The sequence below is a fragment of the Lygodium microphyllum genome, chromosome 13, assembly GCF_053477565.2.
Source record: "Lygodium microphyllum isolate KBCC chromosome 13, Lygodium_microphyllum_v1.1.10, whole genome shotgun sequence".
Taxonomy (NCBI): Eukaryota; Viridiplantae; Streptophyta; class Polypodiopsida; order Schizaeales; family Lygodiaceae; genus Lygodium; species Lygodium microphyllum.
In genome coordinates this window covers 42,807,998-42,827,661 of record NC_141147.1, presented here as the reverse complement: position 1 = coordinate 42,827,661, position 19,664 = coordinate 42,807,998, and the positions used below count along the sequence as shown (strand labels likewise).

Sequence of the window (19,664 nt, the reverse complement as noted above, 5' to 3'; positions counted from 1 at the left end):
TTAAAACCTTTTCAGCACCTTGGAAATCTACACTTTCATAGGCCACCACATGGCCATTTCGCACAAGAGCTGCATTAATGCCATTCACATTGTACCACAAAAGCTTTTGGAAGATCGAGTAGGATCAAACCAGATCCAAAGTAAGCTTTTGCTTCAACAGATTGAAGACTGCAAACTCTCTTTCAGCCCATTTGAAAGGTACCCCCCTTTTTTGCAAAGCATGGAGGAGAAGCAATCTCTACGCTAATGGTATCACTGTTTTTGTCCAATAACAAATTGAAATCCATTGGGTTGCCTCCCAGTCACACTAGGATCCCAGATTACTATACTTTCTTGCTTCCCCTTTTCTCAGTCTGATGAATCCAACAATGCCATAAACATAGGATTCTTCACAAGCTAAGCAAGAGTCTCCACTGCACTAGAGAGCTGAGTAAACCTATCAACTGCACTAAGCAATTATGCTTTGAACAACATATCATCATTTGCAACAGCATCTAGACTTTGAAGCAACAGCATCTAGCTAATCCCAATGTTTTGAAGGACCAACTTCAATTCCTCTTGTACATTACAGCATATTGAGAAACATCTCATCCAAGAGATCTTTGTCCTTGAGAAAAATTCTTGCTCTGCTCTTCATTAGATGTCCTGCTTAGCTGAATTTAAAACATGCTTGCAACTGAGAAACTGTGGACTTAACCCCCTCAAGGAAGTGGGTGATTATTTTATAACAAAACCGTAAGACTCGCCTTTTGTAAATCAAAGATACTGATCTTTGCTTTGCAAGCACTCAATCCTAGACACGGAAATTCAGCAGCAGAAAAGCAAAACAATTAGTAGATCTAGAACACTCCCACACCTATGGACCTAGAATGCTCCTACACCTAGGCACAAAAAATTGTTGGCCTCAGAGCATGGCACATGTTGCAGTATTTCTTTACCATTTGTAAAGAATCAATTAATACAAGCATTCATGGATCTATTGTGCTGTTGCATCTGTCTCCGGCTATACTCACTAGACCAGGCCAAAAGTACTAGATCTAAATGAAAATAACTAAGATTCCACGGAGGCACTAGAGGACAAATCTGCCCAAAACTGGATCTTGCCAGAATGATCCAATTTAAAAAAATGAGTTGCCACAAATCTCTCCAGAAAAACTTGAACTCCTACAACTTTTGTCCAGCCTCAACTGCTGCTGCTGATCACTCACTTGCTGCTGCCCACTGCCATGTGGCATCTACAGCTGCATTTACATCTACTGGCTGCCAGCCTAACGCAACTGACAGCAGATTTTCTGTATTTACCTCTGCTGGCTGCTGTACAGGCTGCCACATCATCATCCACAGCTGTGTTTTCACTGCTTGCTGCAATATAGGCTGCCACGTCATCAGCTACTGCTGCCTTGACTGTTTTTCTCTTTGTTTTATATATCCAACACTGATCCGGCATATCATCTGATACATTTGCTGCTGTCCGACAACTTGGATGCTGCCTTGCTACAGGCCACAAGTATGGCACACCCTCCTGCTCATTATCTCTACCTTGGCCCTTGAGACAAGAGAGTTCCGGGTACAATTTTCATTCCCCGCACAGTTTGTTTGCTACATGAGCATTGTATGATATTTATTCATTCATTCAAATCTTCATTGTGTTCATTGTCTCTGAGTTACCCTTACCCTAACTGTGTTCTATTGAGTTTATGCTTTGTCATACGCTTTCATTTATGTTTCTGCATTAGGATATTTCTTCACATGGTATCAAAGCAAGATTCTCTTCGACCAAACCTCGGCCTTTGATCTGAAAGCCCTTCGCAAGAAGCACGAACAATAGGAGGGCAAGATGAATTTGAACACATCTTCACCACATCATCATGATGCTCCCGTGCTTAGCACATCGAGGCACAAGACAAAGTGGCCCTTACAACTTACTTCTCCAACTTCCAACATGGCCGAAGAGACTTTGGACTACCATGGAGTCCATAGACCATACGAAATCTCACAAGACAAATACAATCTCATCCTCCTGTATCGAGCTCAACAACAAATCAAAGGTTGATTCAAGTTTTCCCTTTAGGTTCAATGCACCAGTCTAATGATTTTGCAAGAAGGGTGGAAACTCCACAAAGGACTAGCCATCCAGATGTGGAAACTAATATGGAGTACAAACCATTTTCCTCTCTACCACCATCATCTCCATCTCTACCTCTTTCATCTTTTCCATACACATCTCCACCTTCATTCACTCCTATGTCAAGTACGCAAATCAATACTTCTCAATCTTTTGAATTTACTTCCTCCTTTTCACAACATATTAGTGATGCTCATGATGATCAAACTCTTCGTACCAAGTATTGGTTCATAAGCCCTGAAGAGGATAGATTTTTCCATTTGAGCTCAAGAAAAAGTAAGCAAAAGTTACAAGATTCATTGATGAGCGCTCCTCCATCTTTTTCTTCAGCTTTTACATCTCATGGTCAATTTGATTTCGGTGGATCTCCTTTTTCTTCATTTGCATTTAATATACAAAAGCAACCTAATTCATTTTCCACATCCGCACCAATCACAAATCCATATAATCTCCCACCCATTCCACCCACTAGTTCCACCACTTTCACCCTCCATTAAGTGCACCTTTCATGTCTTCACACATCACACCAGGGGGTCCTTCACCCTTAGGTATAGCCTTTAGGACCTCGTTTTTTCCTCATTCGGGTGGTGTCTCCATGATGGAGGTTCATCCTCTTGTATACACACTTTTGGGTTTTTCATGGCCTAGGCATGCCACCTAACAGTTACTGAGTGTATCAGTCGGAACCACAATTTGCGTCCATGGCATTACCTCATGGGCATTCTCATCATTTTATTATGCCCCAACTGATAATTGGACAGGGCTTACATGTCCCGGTGCCTCCACCTCCACCGGCACTTCATGGAAACATTCACGTTCCAGTGCCTCTGCATCAATCTGCACCCATTAGATATTTTCAGCCTGTTTCTACCTACCCACCTCCTCCACTGAGTTGATTCCATGGCAAGAGAAGGCAGGCAGGACAGGCTGGCAGCACAGGCAGGCAGGCAGGAATAGAAAGGAGGGAGAAGGCAAGATGGGAAGAGCAGGGCGGGCAGGCAGGAGCAGAAAGGGAGGGGGGAGGCAAAGGATGAAGAGCAGAAGCAGGCAGGGGCAGGAGGAGGCAAGCAAAGCTGCAGGAGGAGGCCTGAGAAGCAAGAGCAGGCAGAGGGCAGAAGAGGAGGCAGACCCAGCTGGACGAGGGCAGTTAGAATGAGGTGCAGATTTTCTTGTGATGGATCAACAATTCAGCAACAACAGGCATAACAGTGCATATAAAATGATATCCTGTTTTGACAATCTTGTCATTCCTTCCAATGCTTTTGACCTTACTCCCTTTCCTTGGAAATGGCAATAGATGAAGTTTCCTGTGATCATCTCCACAAAGAGGGTCTCAAAATATTGGAAGTTCAGCCTTTATCTTCAAAGGTCATGAAACACCCAATGCTCAGTCAATCTTCGCCTACAGAATACTTTAAATATTTTCTCACTCAATCTACAGAAAATAGTGCATTTGGAAGCTAACAAAATAGTCATTCTGAAAATAGTCTATATATGTATCCACACACACATCAAAACATTATACACTGCCTTGGCTGCTTACATCAAAGTCCCGTCCTGCCACATAGATAGGAACATGCTCTTGGATATTATTTGTCCAGTCCCGTAGATCATCCAACCCTGCACAAACCCAAAAAGTCTTCTCTGATGCTTTGAATTCCAACTGTAAGAAGCACGATCACAGTACACCTTGATGTGATTTTATCCATATGTGCATGTGTATGTGCGTATACATGTAGATTAATATTTGTAAAAAACTTCAGATGTTGCATGCCAAATTCAAGGAAATTTTTGTTTCATTTAATGCAGCATCTCCCGTTTCCTTTCAAATGACCTTTGCACTAGCTCTTACACTTCAGCTGAACAACTGAGGTGAAGTGCACATCATCACAGCAAAACTTTAGGAAAGAAAAGTTTCCTCAGGCAGGATGCTCTCAAAGGGACATGACCTGCACATGGGCTGAATAAAGAGCTAATCTGGCAGCTTTTTCATGCAAATGAACCAAGGCACCCAATAGAAGAATGTGCCAAATATACCAGATAGCTAAGACAGCATCACACCTACACTATGGATGACCTAAGTCTCTCTACAGTCTCCCATCTACTACCTCTGAGAGCATGAATTATACCTGCTCATATATGGATGGAAGCTCCAAGGCTGGGGTGGCCTGTTGATCCATGGCTCGTCTAGTTGTAGCTGTCCATGTGAAACAAGCAGTGGCGATGGTTATCATCACCAAGTTGTAGCAATGTCCTGCTGTCCACTCTGACTTGGAAAAATCAGCTCTCTTAAGCACCCTAATATCTAACCTAGAAGAAAAGAATCCCATCTACATTCTGATAGCTACGAGCAGAACCTGTCATTTAGCCAACCTATAGTGCCCTGAGTCCTTATCATCCTCCTCTGATGCTAGTTAAAATCAGTCACAAGGGTCTCCTCTAGATAAGGGCGTCTCCATTGTTCTCTCCATCTTGAACGAGCCACGACAATCCCGCCAAAGCCTGACATCTGCCCATTACTAGGCTTCTAGGCTTAAAACTCTCATGCCATCTCCTCCTAAAATCTATGTGGAATAAGCGAGACAGCCCTTGCCTGTGAAACTGGGCAGCAGCTGCAGTACCTAGATCTTGTGGTGACAGCAACCTATGCATTTCTGGGGCTCAATCTGTTAATCCATCTGTTGTCTATGGCCTCTAACCAGCTGTCCAAATAGAGACCCACTTTGCTTCACCATATTTCCTTTTTCATTTGAACACAACTTTGGGCTTCTTTCAATCAATTGAACTGCAAGAAAGGAGTGGGCTTCCACAGTTGATTAATCAATAAGTATCATCACTTCAGTTATTCATCCAGCCTGTCAGTTGAGAAAATGGTGCTCAAGCATTTTGAGCCCTGGCAAATAGGTTTGTTTCATATTTCTGTCTGTATATTATTTGGAAGGTCCTCTCAGGTTGACAGCTCCCATTGTTGCAGTAACAAGGAATGGCATTTTTTGAATTTAAGGATGTTTAGGATTTTGGCTTCCTCCCATTCATGTCCTACTCAACTATTTAAGCATGGATACTGGTAATTCCTACCTGTTCATTGTCCCACATCCCCTTTCCTGTCCCATTTAAGTGAGTCCATTGTACAAAAACCTTGGAGAAACAATACTCCCTGACCCGCGTCTTCATGCCCCCTGCCCCCCCCCCCCCCCCCCCCAAACACATATACAATCCCCAAAAAGAGGAAGCAAATAACCATATGTAGATGTCTTGTTTTGCAGGTTTAGTTTTCATGAAGAATACAAATTCAAATCATTTAAACTTTTGTCGCACCATAGGCCTCTTAGGCTTGGCATCCCTAAAATCTAAATGACAAGAAGTATTACAATTAATATCTAAAGGCACATTGGAAAATATGAAGGGACAGCACAACATTCAAACTTTCTCTGGAACAAGGGGAAAACAGAGTGATGATGTAGACAAAATTTCGAGAAACTCTAGAACTTCTAAAGCAAGCTACTGTTGAAGCACAGTTTCCTGGAGTTTTGATTTATTTTCTACTCAAGTCACCAGCAGCACCGCATTAGTACAGCCAACCCACCCCCTGCTGAAAGGCTCACAGGTCCCCCACCTCCCAGGGGGCTGCTCTTCCTTGCTCACAATCAACGATGACTTGACTTGTCCGAGCTCTTTTGTCAGGCCTACCCTGGCCAGCAGCTTGCACTTTCTCCCCCCACCTGGGCCTTTTGGAAAAAACATCCACACTAAATAGTCCCCTCCCCAAAAAATCCTAGGTCCCTCAAAAAGCCCCATCATTGCCAAGGAAGAGGCATCCTTACCATGAAAATCATTTGTAGAGCCTCCATATCAACAGTTTCCTCAGGCATCAACCTCAAAGGAGCAGCTGTTACGAGAAGAACCACCCCTAGGGACACACCCTGTCCCCACTTGGACAGAACCACACATCTCAAGCTCTTACATGGGGACGAGAATGGACATCCCCTGTTTCTATGTTGAAACCTCCTCACCAAGTTGGCCCTTAGGACCATTTGAAGGGCCTCTTTTGAAAATCCACAACACAGCAATGACCTAAGCTTTCTCTCCTCCTCAATGATAGCCTTGATAATCAGTGCCATTGCTCCTCTGGCCAGCTTCTCAATGTCACCTAGAGTAGAATAGTCCCTCTGAAAGGCTGCCTTCCCTAATGATCAGTTATTGCTCCTTTGCTGGACTATTAACTCGCTGCTGAAAGGTAGGCCCGTATATCCATCAAAGAACCAACCAAGCTGCTCTTTTAGTTAATGATCTTCATAGAATCTCCTACTTCAAGGATTGGTAAATCAGCAGTTTAGGAACAACTCAGAGGGAAGCACTCATAAGGTCATGTTGAACATATGAGTTAGTAGTGGAAGGAAACACATCCCTTGTATAAGAGTCTAGAGAAGTGCTCAGTTATACCCATCAAGATGTTGTGCCTTCTCTTCTATATCCTATGAAGAAATAGCTAGTAAAGCCAATGCATCCTTCCCACAATAAGAGTTAGTGACCCATTATGGCCTTTACATCTTCTGCATTCTATTTTGCATCCTATTACAATAACTCTCACCATCTTACATTTTAAACAAAGAGGTGTAGGAGTCACGGTTCAAGTGGATGGGGGTAGAGTGGCCCAATGGGGATGCAGCAGAGTAAAGTAGCATGTGTGTCATCTGTCAACATGTCAAGTGAGGTGACTAGGTGTCAATTGGAAATAATATGGAAGAGCCTCCCAGCCACCTTACAATCTTGTCCCAAGAAAAGTAGGTATGAGCCATGCTCAACCTTGGTTCTACATGCATTTCTTCCATTCTATAAACGACAGGAATATGACTAGCATGTCCCTGTCAGTCTGCGAACCCAAAAGCTACCTCTGTGTTGGCAAGCTCTGAACACTTGACACTCTATGGTACCTATTTGTAAGCAAGTAGTGGAAAGTTGAAACAGACATGTAAGAATGCTAACAGTTGTGTGGTAAGCTCCTCCAAAGAAACGTAAAGACCAAGCTCAGAGAGGGCACCAGAAACAAGGTCTTCCTTATGAATTGGTGTTACAAATAGCATGGACACATGGGTGGCTCCATTTTGTACTAACATGTGAGAGAGAAAGCAAGGGAAGTGGATGATAAAGTCCATGATCTATAGTATCAAGAAGTAGGAACCCATTAATAGTCCCTTGTGCTTGCACCATGTCTGAACTGCAAACATGAAAAGTACACTAATGGAGAGTCTTTTATGCAGCAAGACATGCCACTAGAATATGTGTAACTTCTCATTTCCATAAGAATGCCTATAGCCATAAATATCTAATTAAACAAATGCTAGAGTTAACCATCGCAGGAAAAGACAGCTGATTACAAGACAGCACTTTAAGAAAACAAATGACTAGCTCTCTTAACTCTAGTTATGTATCCTGCTATTCTTACAATCATCAATGAGCAAACATTTTACAATCAGTTCATATTCTATCAATGAACAAAGTTTTGAAATCTGTCCCTATTTAAAAAAAGATATGAAAACTAACTATTTTGCTACTTATGATGGAGGGCCAACCAGATAAAACAAACCTTAAGTTCATTGATCCAACAACTGTCAAAGCAACAAATGGCTACTTTATACAGGATGAATATTCTATTGGTAAGTATGGTCCAAGGGGATTAGACCAATGTAAGTTGCAAAAGGGTTAGGCGAACAATATGCATTTAAAACCAAACACATCTAGGGCAAAATTGTGAAGTTGCTTTTGAACAAGAAATGTCATGATGTAACGTGTGATTATGCCCGGTAAAACTTTGATGATGATTTATTTTCAAGTTATTTTCAAAATGAGGCTGTCCTTACCGCCTATTGCATCTGCATGAGAATGTGTGAGAAGTACAGCATCTAGCTCTCTTATCCTGAGATTAGACAAAAGATTAAGTACAGAGCAGTACATATTTACATAATCCAACCTCAGGGGCAAGTGCAACAGCGAACTCAATTTCATGAATATCTGATAGTGCATCAGTCATTAAAAGGAGAAACTGTTTATGATAGAGTGAAGTTCCCTAATGGTATCGAACTACTTGTAAGTGCATACATTCGGGAAATATATTCCTGCTCAAAAACTGAAACCAACCAAAAGAATTACCATTCTTCAAAACCAGAAGGCAACGTAATAACTTTCACCTGATAGTATCAAGTTGGAAAAAGAAAGGAAAACTCAAGTACAAGAAGACAGTAAAATAGAGATGTGACCAGCTTTAGAGCACATACACATCTATTCTGGGTGAAACCACTCTTCTTTAATTCATCAATGTCCAAAGGGGATAGTCATTAAAGCAAGAATTAACCAAAAAATGTCACAATAACACAAACACAAGCTACAAACACAGCACCCATCCTTTTCTAGAGAAAAGAAAAATCTGTCAATGACGCCTCGAAGACAAAACCCCCTCAGGTAAAAATACAAAGTAAAAAGAAGTTCCTGTAAAGAGCAACTGACTTACATCATAAGTACAATGTTTTCATGAACCATCTGGTGGGCTACAGTGCCACACCATATGCAGGGCTAGGTGAAAGGTGTCCGAGTCTTATGTCTGTATAAAAGGATATATCCTCCTACTCATCCACTTAAAACCACCCCGTAGTCTCTCCCATCTCCTGTGGAGAGTATCAATGATCTCTATCCAAATCCTAGAGTCTCTATAAAGGAAGCATCCTAAAGGTCAATAAGATGGCTACACCTCACAATCCAAATCACCAAGCGCTGGTACTAGCAATCAACTTCCATCTATGAAAATCTCCCTAACTCCACTATGCCTACAAGTAATCTAGAGTCGGGATCTTGCTCGAATGATGGTCTATTATCAGAAAAGAAGGGCTCCCCTAAACATTCTCAATTTGAAATGGTGCACAATTGCCTACGACCCAAACACGGACACAATAATTTCACTCAAGGAGTACTGTGTGGAGTCACTGTCTCTATGTTGTTGGGTATCTCACACGCCTTACTTACGCCTATGCTCATATGGGAGTGTGCGGGTGATCACTAGGACACTGGGGCACTTTTTACTCTCGGTAGGAGAGGTTTTTTCCCCCAGATTATGTGTACTATTTTGTATGTGCTTGTGGTGCACACTTACGGGCACTTACTGTGTTCGGGTGTGAACAGCCCCTTATAACCCTAAGGTAAGTAAGTGTTCGGGTGTGAACAGCCCCTTATAACCCTAAGGTATAAGGGTTATCATTTGTACTTTCAGCTAACAACTCTCTATTCAGTACTATTGCATTGGGTATCGTGCTCAACTCTGTCTCTCACTCTCACACTGTCTACTGCACTTCAGCTGCACCTCGATCCTCTCCCATCTGACATTTGGTATCAGAGCTCAGCTCAGAGCAGTCTTCAGTCTACAGTCTGCAGCCCACGCCAGTTCAGCCAGCCCCCGCCAGTTCTGCCCCAGCCGCCTGTTCCTGCCCAGTCCTGCCTGCGCCTGTCAGTCCGTCAGCGCGCAGCAACAGACGACTCCTCTGCCCAGCGTGCAGCTCCAACAATCAGCGCGCAGCACCGCCCTGCCCAGCGCGCCACCTGTACCTGCGTGCTGCCACCTCTGCCCAGCGTGTCCTCTGCCCTGTGTCTGCCCAGCCACCTGTACCTGCATGCGCCCTGCACAGCGTGCCATCTGTCCTGCACAGCGCGCCATCTGCCCAGCACGTATCAGTCCTGGGTGCCGCCTCCTCTGCCCAGCGCGCGCCCAGTCCTGCCTGCGCATGTCACTGGACCTGCACGCCTGTACCTGTGCGTCAGTCCGACTGTACCCAGCAGTCATTACCTCGGGAATCGTGCCCGTCGTCAACACGCAGAGGTAACATTCTGCACTTTTCTTTTACACTGGAGTTCGTGCAACAGGTTCAGGTTCAGCATTGGGAAACGTGCTGAACAGCAGGTTCAGTTTTCAGCATTGGGAAACGTGCTGTGTCTGTCTGTGACACATTGAATGCACATTTTGGGGCTTTTGTAGCAGACATTTGTGACAGAAATTTTGGGCAGAAAATTTTGGGGCTTTTGATGTTTTAGTGCTGCTGAGCACTAATTGCACCTTGGGAAGCGTGCATCAGTGACAGTTTTTTTGACAGAGTACCCTTTGCACATTAATTGCAGACTTGTGTTTGCTGCAATTTCTGGAAATTTGCAGATTTCCAGCCCATACTGCATTGACATTGCTCTATTGCCTTTTGGGAAATAATGGCAAATCAGGGAGGAGATGTATTCACCTATGTGTCCAAGGAAGACCGATTGGATGGGAACAATTATTCCCTTTGGTCTTTCATGATGAAGAATGTATTAGTGGCCAAAAATTTGTGGGATTATGTCAGTGGAGAGGAAGCACGACCAGGAGTTGTGGCTCCCGCTACTCCTCCTCCAGGAGGACGTGCAAGAGGGCAACCTCAGCCCCCTCCACCTCAGCCCGCTCAGCCACTTCCCCCAAGAACTGCAGCTCAGAAAGCTTGGGATACACGGGATGCACAGGCTTTGTCGCTGATTGCATTGGCAGTTCAGCGGACCATCATTCCTCATATTCGTTCAGCAGCTTCTTCACGAGAAGCTTGGTTGACATTGGAGCAGATGTTTGCAGGAAAGAATGAGACTCGCATCTCTTTCTTGAAGAAAGAGCTAGAGACTCTAAAGATGAATGAGGGTGATTCTATGCAGGATCATCTCAACAAAATTCAGGACTTGCGGGAGCAACTCATGAATGTGGATGAGTACTACTCAGATGCGCAGCTGATTTCTACGACATTGAATTCACTGCCTCCCTCTTACTTGGCTTTTCATACTGCCTTGAACCTCACTATGAGAATTTCGAAAGAGCCCATCACTTTCATTCAGCTTGTCAGTTTGCTTCTAGAGGAGGAACAAACTAGACGGAACAGTGGTGTGGATGGTATAGCCTCTGAGCAGGCTTTTATGTCAAGGCAGAAGGGTAAAAACAGCCAAGGGAAAAATGCTTCGCAGAGTTCTGGTAGTAGTAGCACTTCGCAGACAAGTCAGAAACAGGGGAGCACGCAAGCCAAGAAAGGAAAATGCCATTACTGCAAGAAGCCTGGCCACTATATCACTGAGTGCAAGAAGCGCATCGCCAAAGAGAAGAAGAAGGAGTCAGGAATGTCTATTTCTCCAGCTCCTTCCACTGCTAGTGAGTCCGCGTCCTTGGTTGCAGACAGGGACTATTGTTTTTACACTTGCAGTTATGATGTCTCTTGGGCTGATAGAGCATTTAGCTCTACAGAGGATGCCGACACTTGGTTCTTTGACAGTGGTGCTTCACGGCATATCACATCTCGTAGAGATTTGTTTGCTTCTCTTGGTGCACCTCCCGTTGGGAAGTCTGTTCAGTGTGCTAATAATGCATCATACCCTGTTCGTGGTATTGGGGAGATTCAGCTTACAGCCATTGATGGCTCTATTCTCCGCCTACAGGATGCTTTGTATGTGCCTGGCATTAAGAAGAATCTGCTTTCCATTTCTTCTATGGCACGTTGTGGTTTGCAGGTCACCTTTGATGATGACCGTTGCATGGTCCGTGACAAGGAACACATGACATTGGTCTTGACAGGTTCTCTGTGTCATGGGTTATATGAGTTGGATGCTCTTTCGGTAGATCAGTCTGCATATTTGACATCCACTCTTACTCCTGCTATGTTAGAGGCAGAGTTATGGCATGCTCGTTTGGGGCATGTAAACTATGGCAGCTTGATGCTATTACAGCGTACTCAGATGTTGGATGGATTACCTCTCTTGGAGAGACCTCCTGCGCATTTATGCGAGGGTTGCATTTTGGGGAAAATGCATCGTTTCTCTTTTCCCCGTGATGTTGCTTTTAGAGCAACAGCCAGATTGCAGCTTGTGCATTCGGATGTTTGTGGGCCCATGCAGACACAGTCATTGGGTGGTTGTTACTATTTTGTAACATTTATTGATGACTTTACACGTTTTTGCTGGGTCTACTGCTTGAAAAAGAAGTCAGAAGTGTATGATGCATTTTTGGCTTTCAGTGCACTTGTGGAAACTCAGTCTGGTTGCAAGATTAAGACTCTCCGTTCGGACCGAGGAGGGGAATACATGTCCTCTATGCTGAATTCTTATTTGCAGCAGAAGGGCATTATCCATCAGTACACTACTGCATATACTCCATAGCAGAATGGGGTAGCAGAGAGGAAAAATCGGTCACTCATGGAGATGGCCAGATGTATGCTGAAGGCAAAGAGTTTGCCTCATAGTTTTTGGATGGAAGCCGTCATGTGCGCTTGCCACATTTTGAACAAATGCCCTACCAAGGCCTTGAAAACCGTCACACCTTTTGAGGCTTGGCACAGCCGCAAACCTTCTGTTGGCCACTTCCGTACTTTTGGGTGTCTTGCATATGCCCATATTCCACAGGTACTTCGAAAAAAGTTGGACAACAAGGCTGTAAAATGCATCTTTATGGGATATAGCAGCGAAAGCAAAGGCTACAGACTCTATGATCCCGTGACCAAGAAGGTTTTTGTCAACAGGGATGTTGTATTTGATGAAAAATCAGAATTATCCTTGGCTGGTTTTGATACATATCAGGCTGCCCGTGATGTCTTTGAAGGGCTGCTGCCCATCACATTTGGTGATTCAGCTGGTACTTCAGCAAATGAACCTAATGTTCAGCCAGCTGCTCCTATGGCACATGCAGTAAATCAGCACATTGCTGAAACTGAAATTCAGCAGGAACTTGTACACAGTCAAGAAGCAAGACAGGTGCCTAAATGGTACACGCAGACTATGAGAGATAGTCATTTGGAAACACCCTTGGCTGGTCGTACTCGAAGGCAAACTCGACTGCATGATTCAGCACATTCCATGGAGTTTGTTATGGCAGCATGTACTCATGATAATGAGGAGCCTGAATGTTTTGAGGATGCACGACATAGTGTGCATTGGATGGCAGCCATGCAAGCTGAATTGGATTCTATTCATAAGAATCATACTTGGGATTTGGTGTCTTTGCCAGTTGGCAAGCGTGCCATTGGTACGAAATGGGTCTACAAATTGAAAAGGAATGCAGATGGATCCATAGATAAGTACAAGGCACGGCTGGTAGCTAAAGGCTACGCACAGAAAAAGGGCATTGACTATGAGGAGACCTTTGCTCCTACCTCCCGTATGACGACCATTCGGTCTATGATTGCCTTGGCTGCACATTTTGGTTGGAAAGTGCATCAGCTGGATATAAAGACTGCATTCTTACATGGGGAACTTCAGGAAGAAGTGTATGTACAGCAGCCCATTGGTTTTGCAGTTGAAGGCTCAGAAAATTTAGTATGCAAGCTGAAAAAAGCTCTATATGGTTTGAAACAAGCTCCACGAGCTTGGTACGCAAAGATAGATGCTTTCTTGCTTAGTCAGGGGTTTGTAAACAGCCCATCTGAGTCTACCCTTTATGTACATAAAGAGGGGGGATCCATGCTGATTTTGTGTCTATATGTAGACGACCTTTTGCTCACTGGAACACATGCTGATCAGATTTCAGCATTCAAAAATAATTTACAGCAAACTTTTGACATGTCTGACTTGGGCATTTTGCACTACTACTTGGGCATCCAGTTTGTACATAATGCTAGAGGCATTGGATTATGTCAGTCACGGTACATTGGGCAACTTCTAGAGAAGTTTGGCTTACAGGATTGCAAGCCAGTTTGTACACCCATGGCACCTGGGCTGAAACTGCCATTACATGATGACAGTGATTTGTTTGATATCCATACTTATGCTCCAGCAGTGGGATGTCTCATCTATCTATGCCACACTCGGCCAGACATACAGTTTGCCGTTTCACTTTTGAGCAGGTACATGCATCAGCCTCGTATGTCGCATTGGCAAGCTGTGAAGCGTGTGTTTCGTTACTTGCAGGGTACTAGATCTCTTGGATTGCTTTATGCCAAGGAGGCACCACTGCAGTTACATGCTTACAGTGACTCTGATTGGGCTGGTGATTTTGATACTCGTCACTCCACTAGTGGCAATTGTTTCTTTCTTGGCTCGTCATGCATTTCTTGGCTTAGCAAGAAACAATCCACTGTTGCCACGTCGTCATGTGAAGCTGAGTACAAGGCAGCCTTCACTACTGCAGTTGAGTGCGTATGGCTTAGACGCTTACTTGCTGATTTGGATGTATCTGTTATGGAGCCTACTCCTTTATATACTGACAGTCAGAGTGCCATTGCAGTGGCACGGAACCCTGTGTTTCATGCTCGCACGAAACACATAGAGATTCACTACCACTTTGTCAGAGAGAGGCTACATGCAAGTGATATCAACCTTGTCTACTGTCCTACCACCAGCAATGTGGCAGACATCTTCACCAAAGCTCTTCCACGAGACAAATTTGAAGCATTTCGCGATGCTTTGAATTTGACGCCCTTTGGTGGCGGATGATCCTTGTACACTTGATCACTCTTCACTCCAGGGGGGTTTGTTGGGTATCTCACACGCCTTACTTACGCCTACGCTCATATGGGAGTGTGCGGGTGATCACTAGGACACTGGGGCACTTTTTACTCTCGGTAGGAGAGGTTTTTTCCCCCAGATTATGTGTACTATTTTGTATGTGCTTGTGGTGCACACTTACGGGCACTTACTGTGTTCGGGTGTGAACAGCCCCTTATAACCCTAAGGTAAGTAAGTGTTCGGGTGTGAACAGCCCCTTATAACCCTAAGGTATAAGGGTTATCATTTGTACTTTCAGCTAACAACTCTCTATTCAGTACTATTGCATTGGGTATCGTGCTCAACTCTGTCTCTCACTCTCACACTGTCTATTGCACTTCAGCTGCACCTCGATCCTCTCCCATCTAACATATGTCAAGCAAGAAAAAATAAAATTATAAGTAGAATCATTGTCAAATAAAATTCTGACGTCTTGACCATTTGTTCGCCCTATAACCTTTAAAAGATCATGCAAGCCAAAAACAGTTTTATTAATGGGACTAACATTCCTATCGCTAGCATTAACAACACATTCTTTGAATAAAATTTCAAAAGAAATTCCCGGAGTCTCAAGAGTATTTATCTAACTCTTGGAAGTAGACCTCGTCTTTTTGCTCTGGGAACATTCACGATCACTGTAAAAATAACTTGTCGAATGGCAAGCGAAACAATGGCCCTTCGAACGATCCTCATTGCAAGTAACCTTATACTTACCGACCTTTTTCTTATGAAACTCAGAAATCAGCTAACAAGTTACAGCCGGAGTAGATAACTTCTTTGACTTAAAGATTGAGGCCACTCGATGGAAACCCCCATTGCAAAACTTAAAAATACAAATTTACCTACTAATCTTTGGACAATGGACACTTTGTTGGCCCCAAAACTAACGCCCCTTTCCATACTTCTTTAGGTTTATTGAAGTAGAACTTAATTTACAATGGGATTCTTCCAACCCCCCTTCACAATCCAAACTTTCCTTGCTGTTCAAAGTAACCATTAATCTGATTTGCCCCTTGATTCAAGCAATCAATTGGCCTTCACCCACTTGAAGAAGAGTGGAAATACCCCAAATTTGATGGCTCTCTAGTCCACTTGATTTCAGCTAAAAATCACCTTTATCCTTGAATAATTCACGTCTTGGAGTCTTAAATGTCTCATACACTTCCTGAGGCAACTAATAAACCCTAATTTCTGATGTAAATTAGGGTTTATAGCATAGGAAACTAAAATTCCTCAACCTCCAAGTGTCCAAATGCTAAGATCTTCGAAGCAAGGCTATGAGATGGCTAGGGAATGAGAGAGAATGCTGAGGAGAGAGAAAATTTAGAGTTTTGTCATGAGAAATGACTAAAAATCGGTCAAATGCAGCTGCTACCACATCCCAACAGCAATAAATATTGTCGCCTGCACCTGGAGACCCAAAATCTGCTGATGCATTCAGCCTAGGGCTGTCACCTAGTTGCCTAGGATCTCGTGCAACTATTAGCTGCTCCAATTCTACAAACACATGTTGGTAATGGCTGAAACTTAGCTCTCGATGGCTACTCCAACTCCTCATGATGTGTTTCCAACAAGAACTCTCTCTTTTTTTTTTTCGTAAAAGGTAATTGTATTAATTACGAAAAAAGTACAAGTTTACTTGATTACAAGATACATGATGGCACTAAGCCATCATGTGAAACGGTTCTAGTTCTAAGAGTTACAAGGTCATGGCAAAGATGTAGAGGAAATTGCCATATGCCAGGGACGCAAGTCCTCCCGAGAAAGTAAGTCAGAATGCTAAAGAAGATCTATCTGCCAATACAAGAGACCCTTAAGCCTAGCAATATGCCACTGAACATTACAGGCGGAATCAAAAAGAAAAGCATTCCAAATGGTCCAATTATGCCAACAGCCCCAATATCGAAGAAAGTGAAACACGAGCTTCATATGTGGCTGTGCCGGTGTTGGGTATTTGGGCTGCACAAAGACCCAATCAAAGGGCCTTAGCGAGAAACCAACCACCGCTCTCCAAACGGCTCACAAAAACGACCATATTTTCTTAGCGATAGGGCAAGAAATAAATCGGTGACGGGCAGATTCGACACTGGTGGTGCAAAAGAAACAGTTGCCATTGGATATTCGTCGCTTGGAAAGAGCCGAAGCAAGCGGAAGACCCCCAATCATCACCCTCCAAAGAAAGACCTTATATTTGAAGGGTGTCTTGTTCAGCCACCCTTCCATCACAGTTGCCCTCCACCATGACCGGGATTCACGCAATCCCCATAGAGCATTAGCTTTAGTGACCAGCCAGTGATGATCTTTAATCAGAAGATGATAGACCTGGTTAGCGGAAGCTTTGCCTAAACTCAGCCGGCCTTCAAAGTCCCAATCCTGCCAAGGACGATCCGAAGCAAAGGCAGGAAAGGGTTGTCTGCTCTGGAGCACCATCAAAAGTTGTTCCCATAAATGCCTGTATCCACGCGGGATCCTAAAGATCCTCCTGGCTATACGAAATGATATTAACACATTGCGACTGGCAAGGGTGGCATCCGCGACTGAAGCTAAGCCCAAACGTGCCATACGGTTGAATTGTGGTCAAAGCTCTTGTTTACCTTCCCATGAAAGTAACCGTGAGACTGCCAACAATTCCAGTTAAAAAGAATTAGCATCTAAGCGATCCTCCACCGGATGCCACTGAGCCTTCCGGAGGACCAATTTCCAGGAACATACCAAATGGGCAAGCAGTGATGAAGAGGAATAAGAGAATCGGGAATCAGCATTAAGAACATGCCACCACGAACTTTGGATTTGGGTATTGCCATGCCGAAGCCCATGCTCCTCAAGGAAATAATGGGCTATAACGACCCACGGATGATGATCTGAGCACATGGCGCGGAAAAGAGACCAACGGAGGGCCAGCATGTGAGTTTGGGCATCCAAAATATAGCTCCGCCACCCATGCGTTTGGGGGTGCACGCATGCGACCAAGAAATCCAGGAAATGCCTGCATGCAAGGAATCTTTCTTCCATAACATAAAACGAATAAACTGAGTCAGAGCATTCAGAGTAGTAGTAGTCCAGGGCAGCAAGGGCAAGAAATATGTGAGCATCGGCAACATAATTGTCTGGGCTACTTTGAGGCGAACATGGAATGGCCAAGCCTGAGACTTCCAATACAGAAACTTAGCCGCCAGTTTCTGAGAAGTCCACTGTAGAAGCTGCTTTGGGGGAACATCAACGCCCAAGGGGTAGCCAAGATGCCTGACAATGGAGCCACGAGGCACAACGATACCCTGCCAGTTCAATGACTGCAAATCCGACTCCGTGCAGCTGAGAATGGCTGATTTCAACACATTGATGCGAAGGCCGGAAGCCTGACCAAAGAGAGCCCAAACATCCAATGCTTTGCGAAAGTTATCCGCCCGCAGAATCATAAAACTATCATCAGCCAAGGATTGAGTAATGAAATGTTGTCCAGAAGGAAGCGACAATCCAACCAACTGAGTGGAAGCTGCCATATGAGATAACATCAAAAGAACTGGATGAGTCGCAAGGGCAAAGAAAAGAGGGCTCAATGGGCATCCCTGTCTAACAGAGCAGACAAGGGCAAAATGGCTCGGTAACGCCTCCATTCAACATGACTCGCGAAGACGCCGCTGCACTGATGATGTAGATCAGTCTCCAGACATCCGATCACCAAAGCCCATAGCAGACATAAGCTCTGCAACAAAAGACTACTCCAGATAGTCGAAAGCCTTTTCCAGGTCCAATTGAATCAGTACGACCTCCTAATTAGAATGCCTTGCATAATCAATCGCCAGTTGCGCATTTAATACATTGTGCAGAATGTTTCGGCCCTTAATGAAACCATACTGAAGAGGATGCACGATGGCAGGGAGATGCTTGTGGAGCCGATTCGCCATTACTTTAGAAAAGATTTTGTACATAGAACCCATTAAAGAAATTGGGCGCCAATGTTTCAACATAGACGGCGAAGGAACCTTTGGAAGCAATTTAATAAGTCCTCCTTTCCATGAGGAAGGCATAATCCTCGTTTCCCACACCTGCTAAAACAAAGCCATCAATGGTTTCGCCAATTGGGAAGAAGTACAATTGATTTTCTCTAATCTCCTTTGCTGATCCAAGTGCCTCATGCTATCAAAACTAACTAGCAAGCCTCCAAACCAATTTGCCCCTTGGTTTGCTTGGGGATTGGCCTTTGCCCTGCTCAATGAGAGACAAATACAGCCCCAAATCTAATATTGGCTGATTGGCCTTTTCAATCTCCTTGAATTCCTCAATTTCAACTACTAGAATTCAAATCCTAGGCCCTCAATTCCAAGCATGTATCCCGAGGTGCCTATCAAACCCTAATTTCTGTTGTACATTAGGGTTTACAATACAAATTAACTAAAATCTCTTTCTCTGATGGCTCAAACTAGGAAAATGTTGATATAACTTAAGAGATGACTAGGAAATGAGAGAAAATGTTGTTCACAATTTCATCGCGAGAAACGCTGAAAAGCTACTACTGCCCTACTCAAACAGTCATGGAAGCTATCATCTACAACTTAGGACCATCAAAAAGTTTGTTGCCTCCTCCTGTATGCTATCATCTACACCAGAAGGACCTTGGCCTGCTATCAACTGCTCCTAGAGGGCTCCAAATTACTGTCACATGCTGTATGACTGATCCCTGGTGGGAGGCAAACCACATCAAGAGTCTCTCCTTACTCTCTAACAACCTCATTCTCTCTCATAATGGTTGGAATAGACTTGCATCAGCTCCTAAAAACGTTTTTCCCACTTGCATGGGCAAGTGGCAGCCTTCTAATCCCATTTTTCAGTATTATCCAACTTATTAAATTAACTTTTAAAATATTAACTTTAAAATTTAATTTAATAATTATTCTAGTGTTCAAAAAATTAATTTCACCAACCAATAATTAAATTAGCTACACCAATTTGTCTTCCAAGTATCCGTAAGCAGTTATTAGCCCTTAGAACAGCATTAATTTCTAATCTCTAATATCACCACTAA

At 43.8% G+C, this 19,664-nt stretch overlaps 1 protein-coding gene across 3 annotated transcripts in view; it reads right to left on the bottom strand.

The window, feature by feature from the left end:
* The window catches only part of LOC148026558 (Metallo-hydrolase/oxidoreductase superfamily protein), a 99,029-nt gene that overhangs the window by 35,816 nt on the left and 43,549 nt on the right, over window positions 1-19,664 (bottom strand). For all 3 annotated transcript variants that reach the window (XM_087690997.1, XM_087690996.1, XM_087690998.1), the window contains 2 exons: window positions 7,987-8,042; window positions 3,669-3,745 (listed from right to left, as the gene is read on the bottom strand). In XM_087690997.1, coding sequence (XP_087547123.1) covers window positions 3,669-3,745; window positions 7,987-8,042 — 133 coding nt within the window. The remainder of the gene's footprint in view (window positions 1-3,668; window positions 3,746-7,986; window positions 8,043-19,664) is intronic.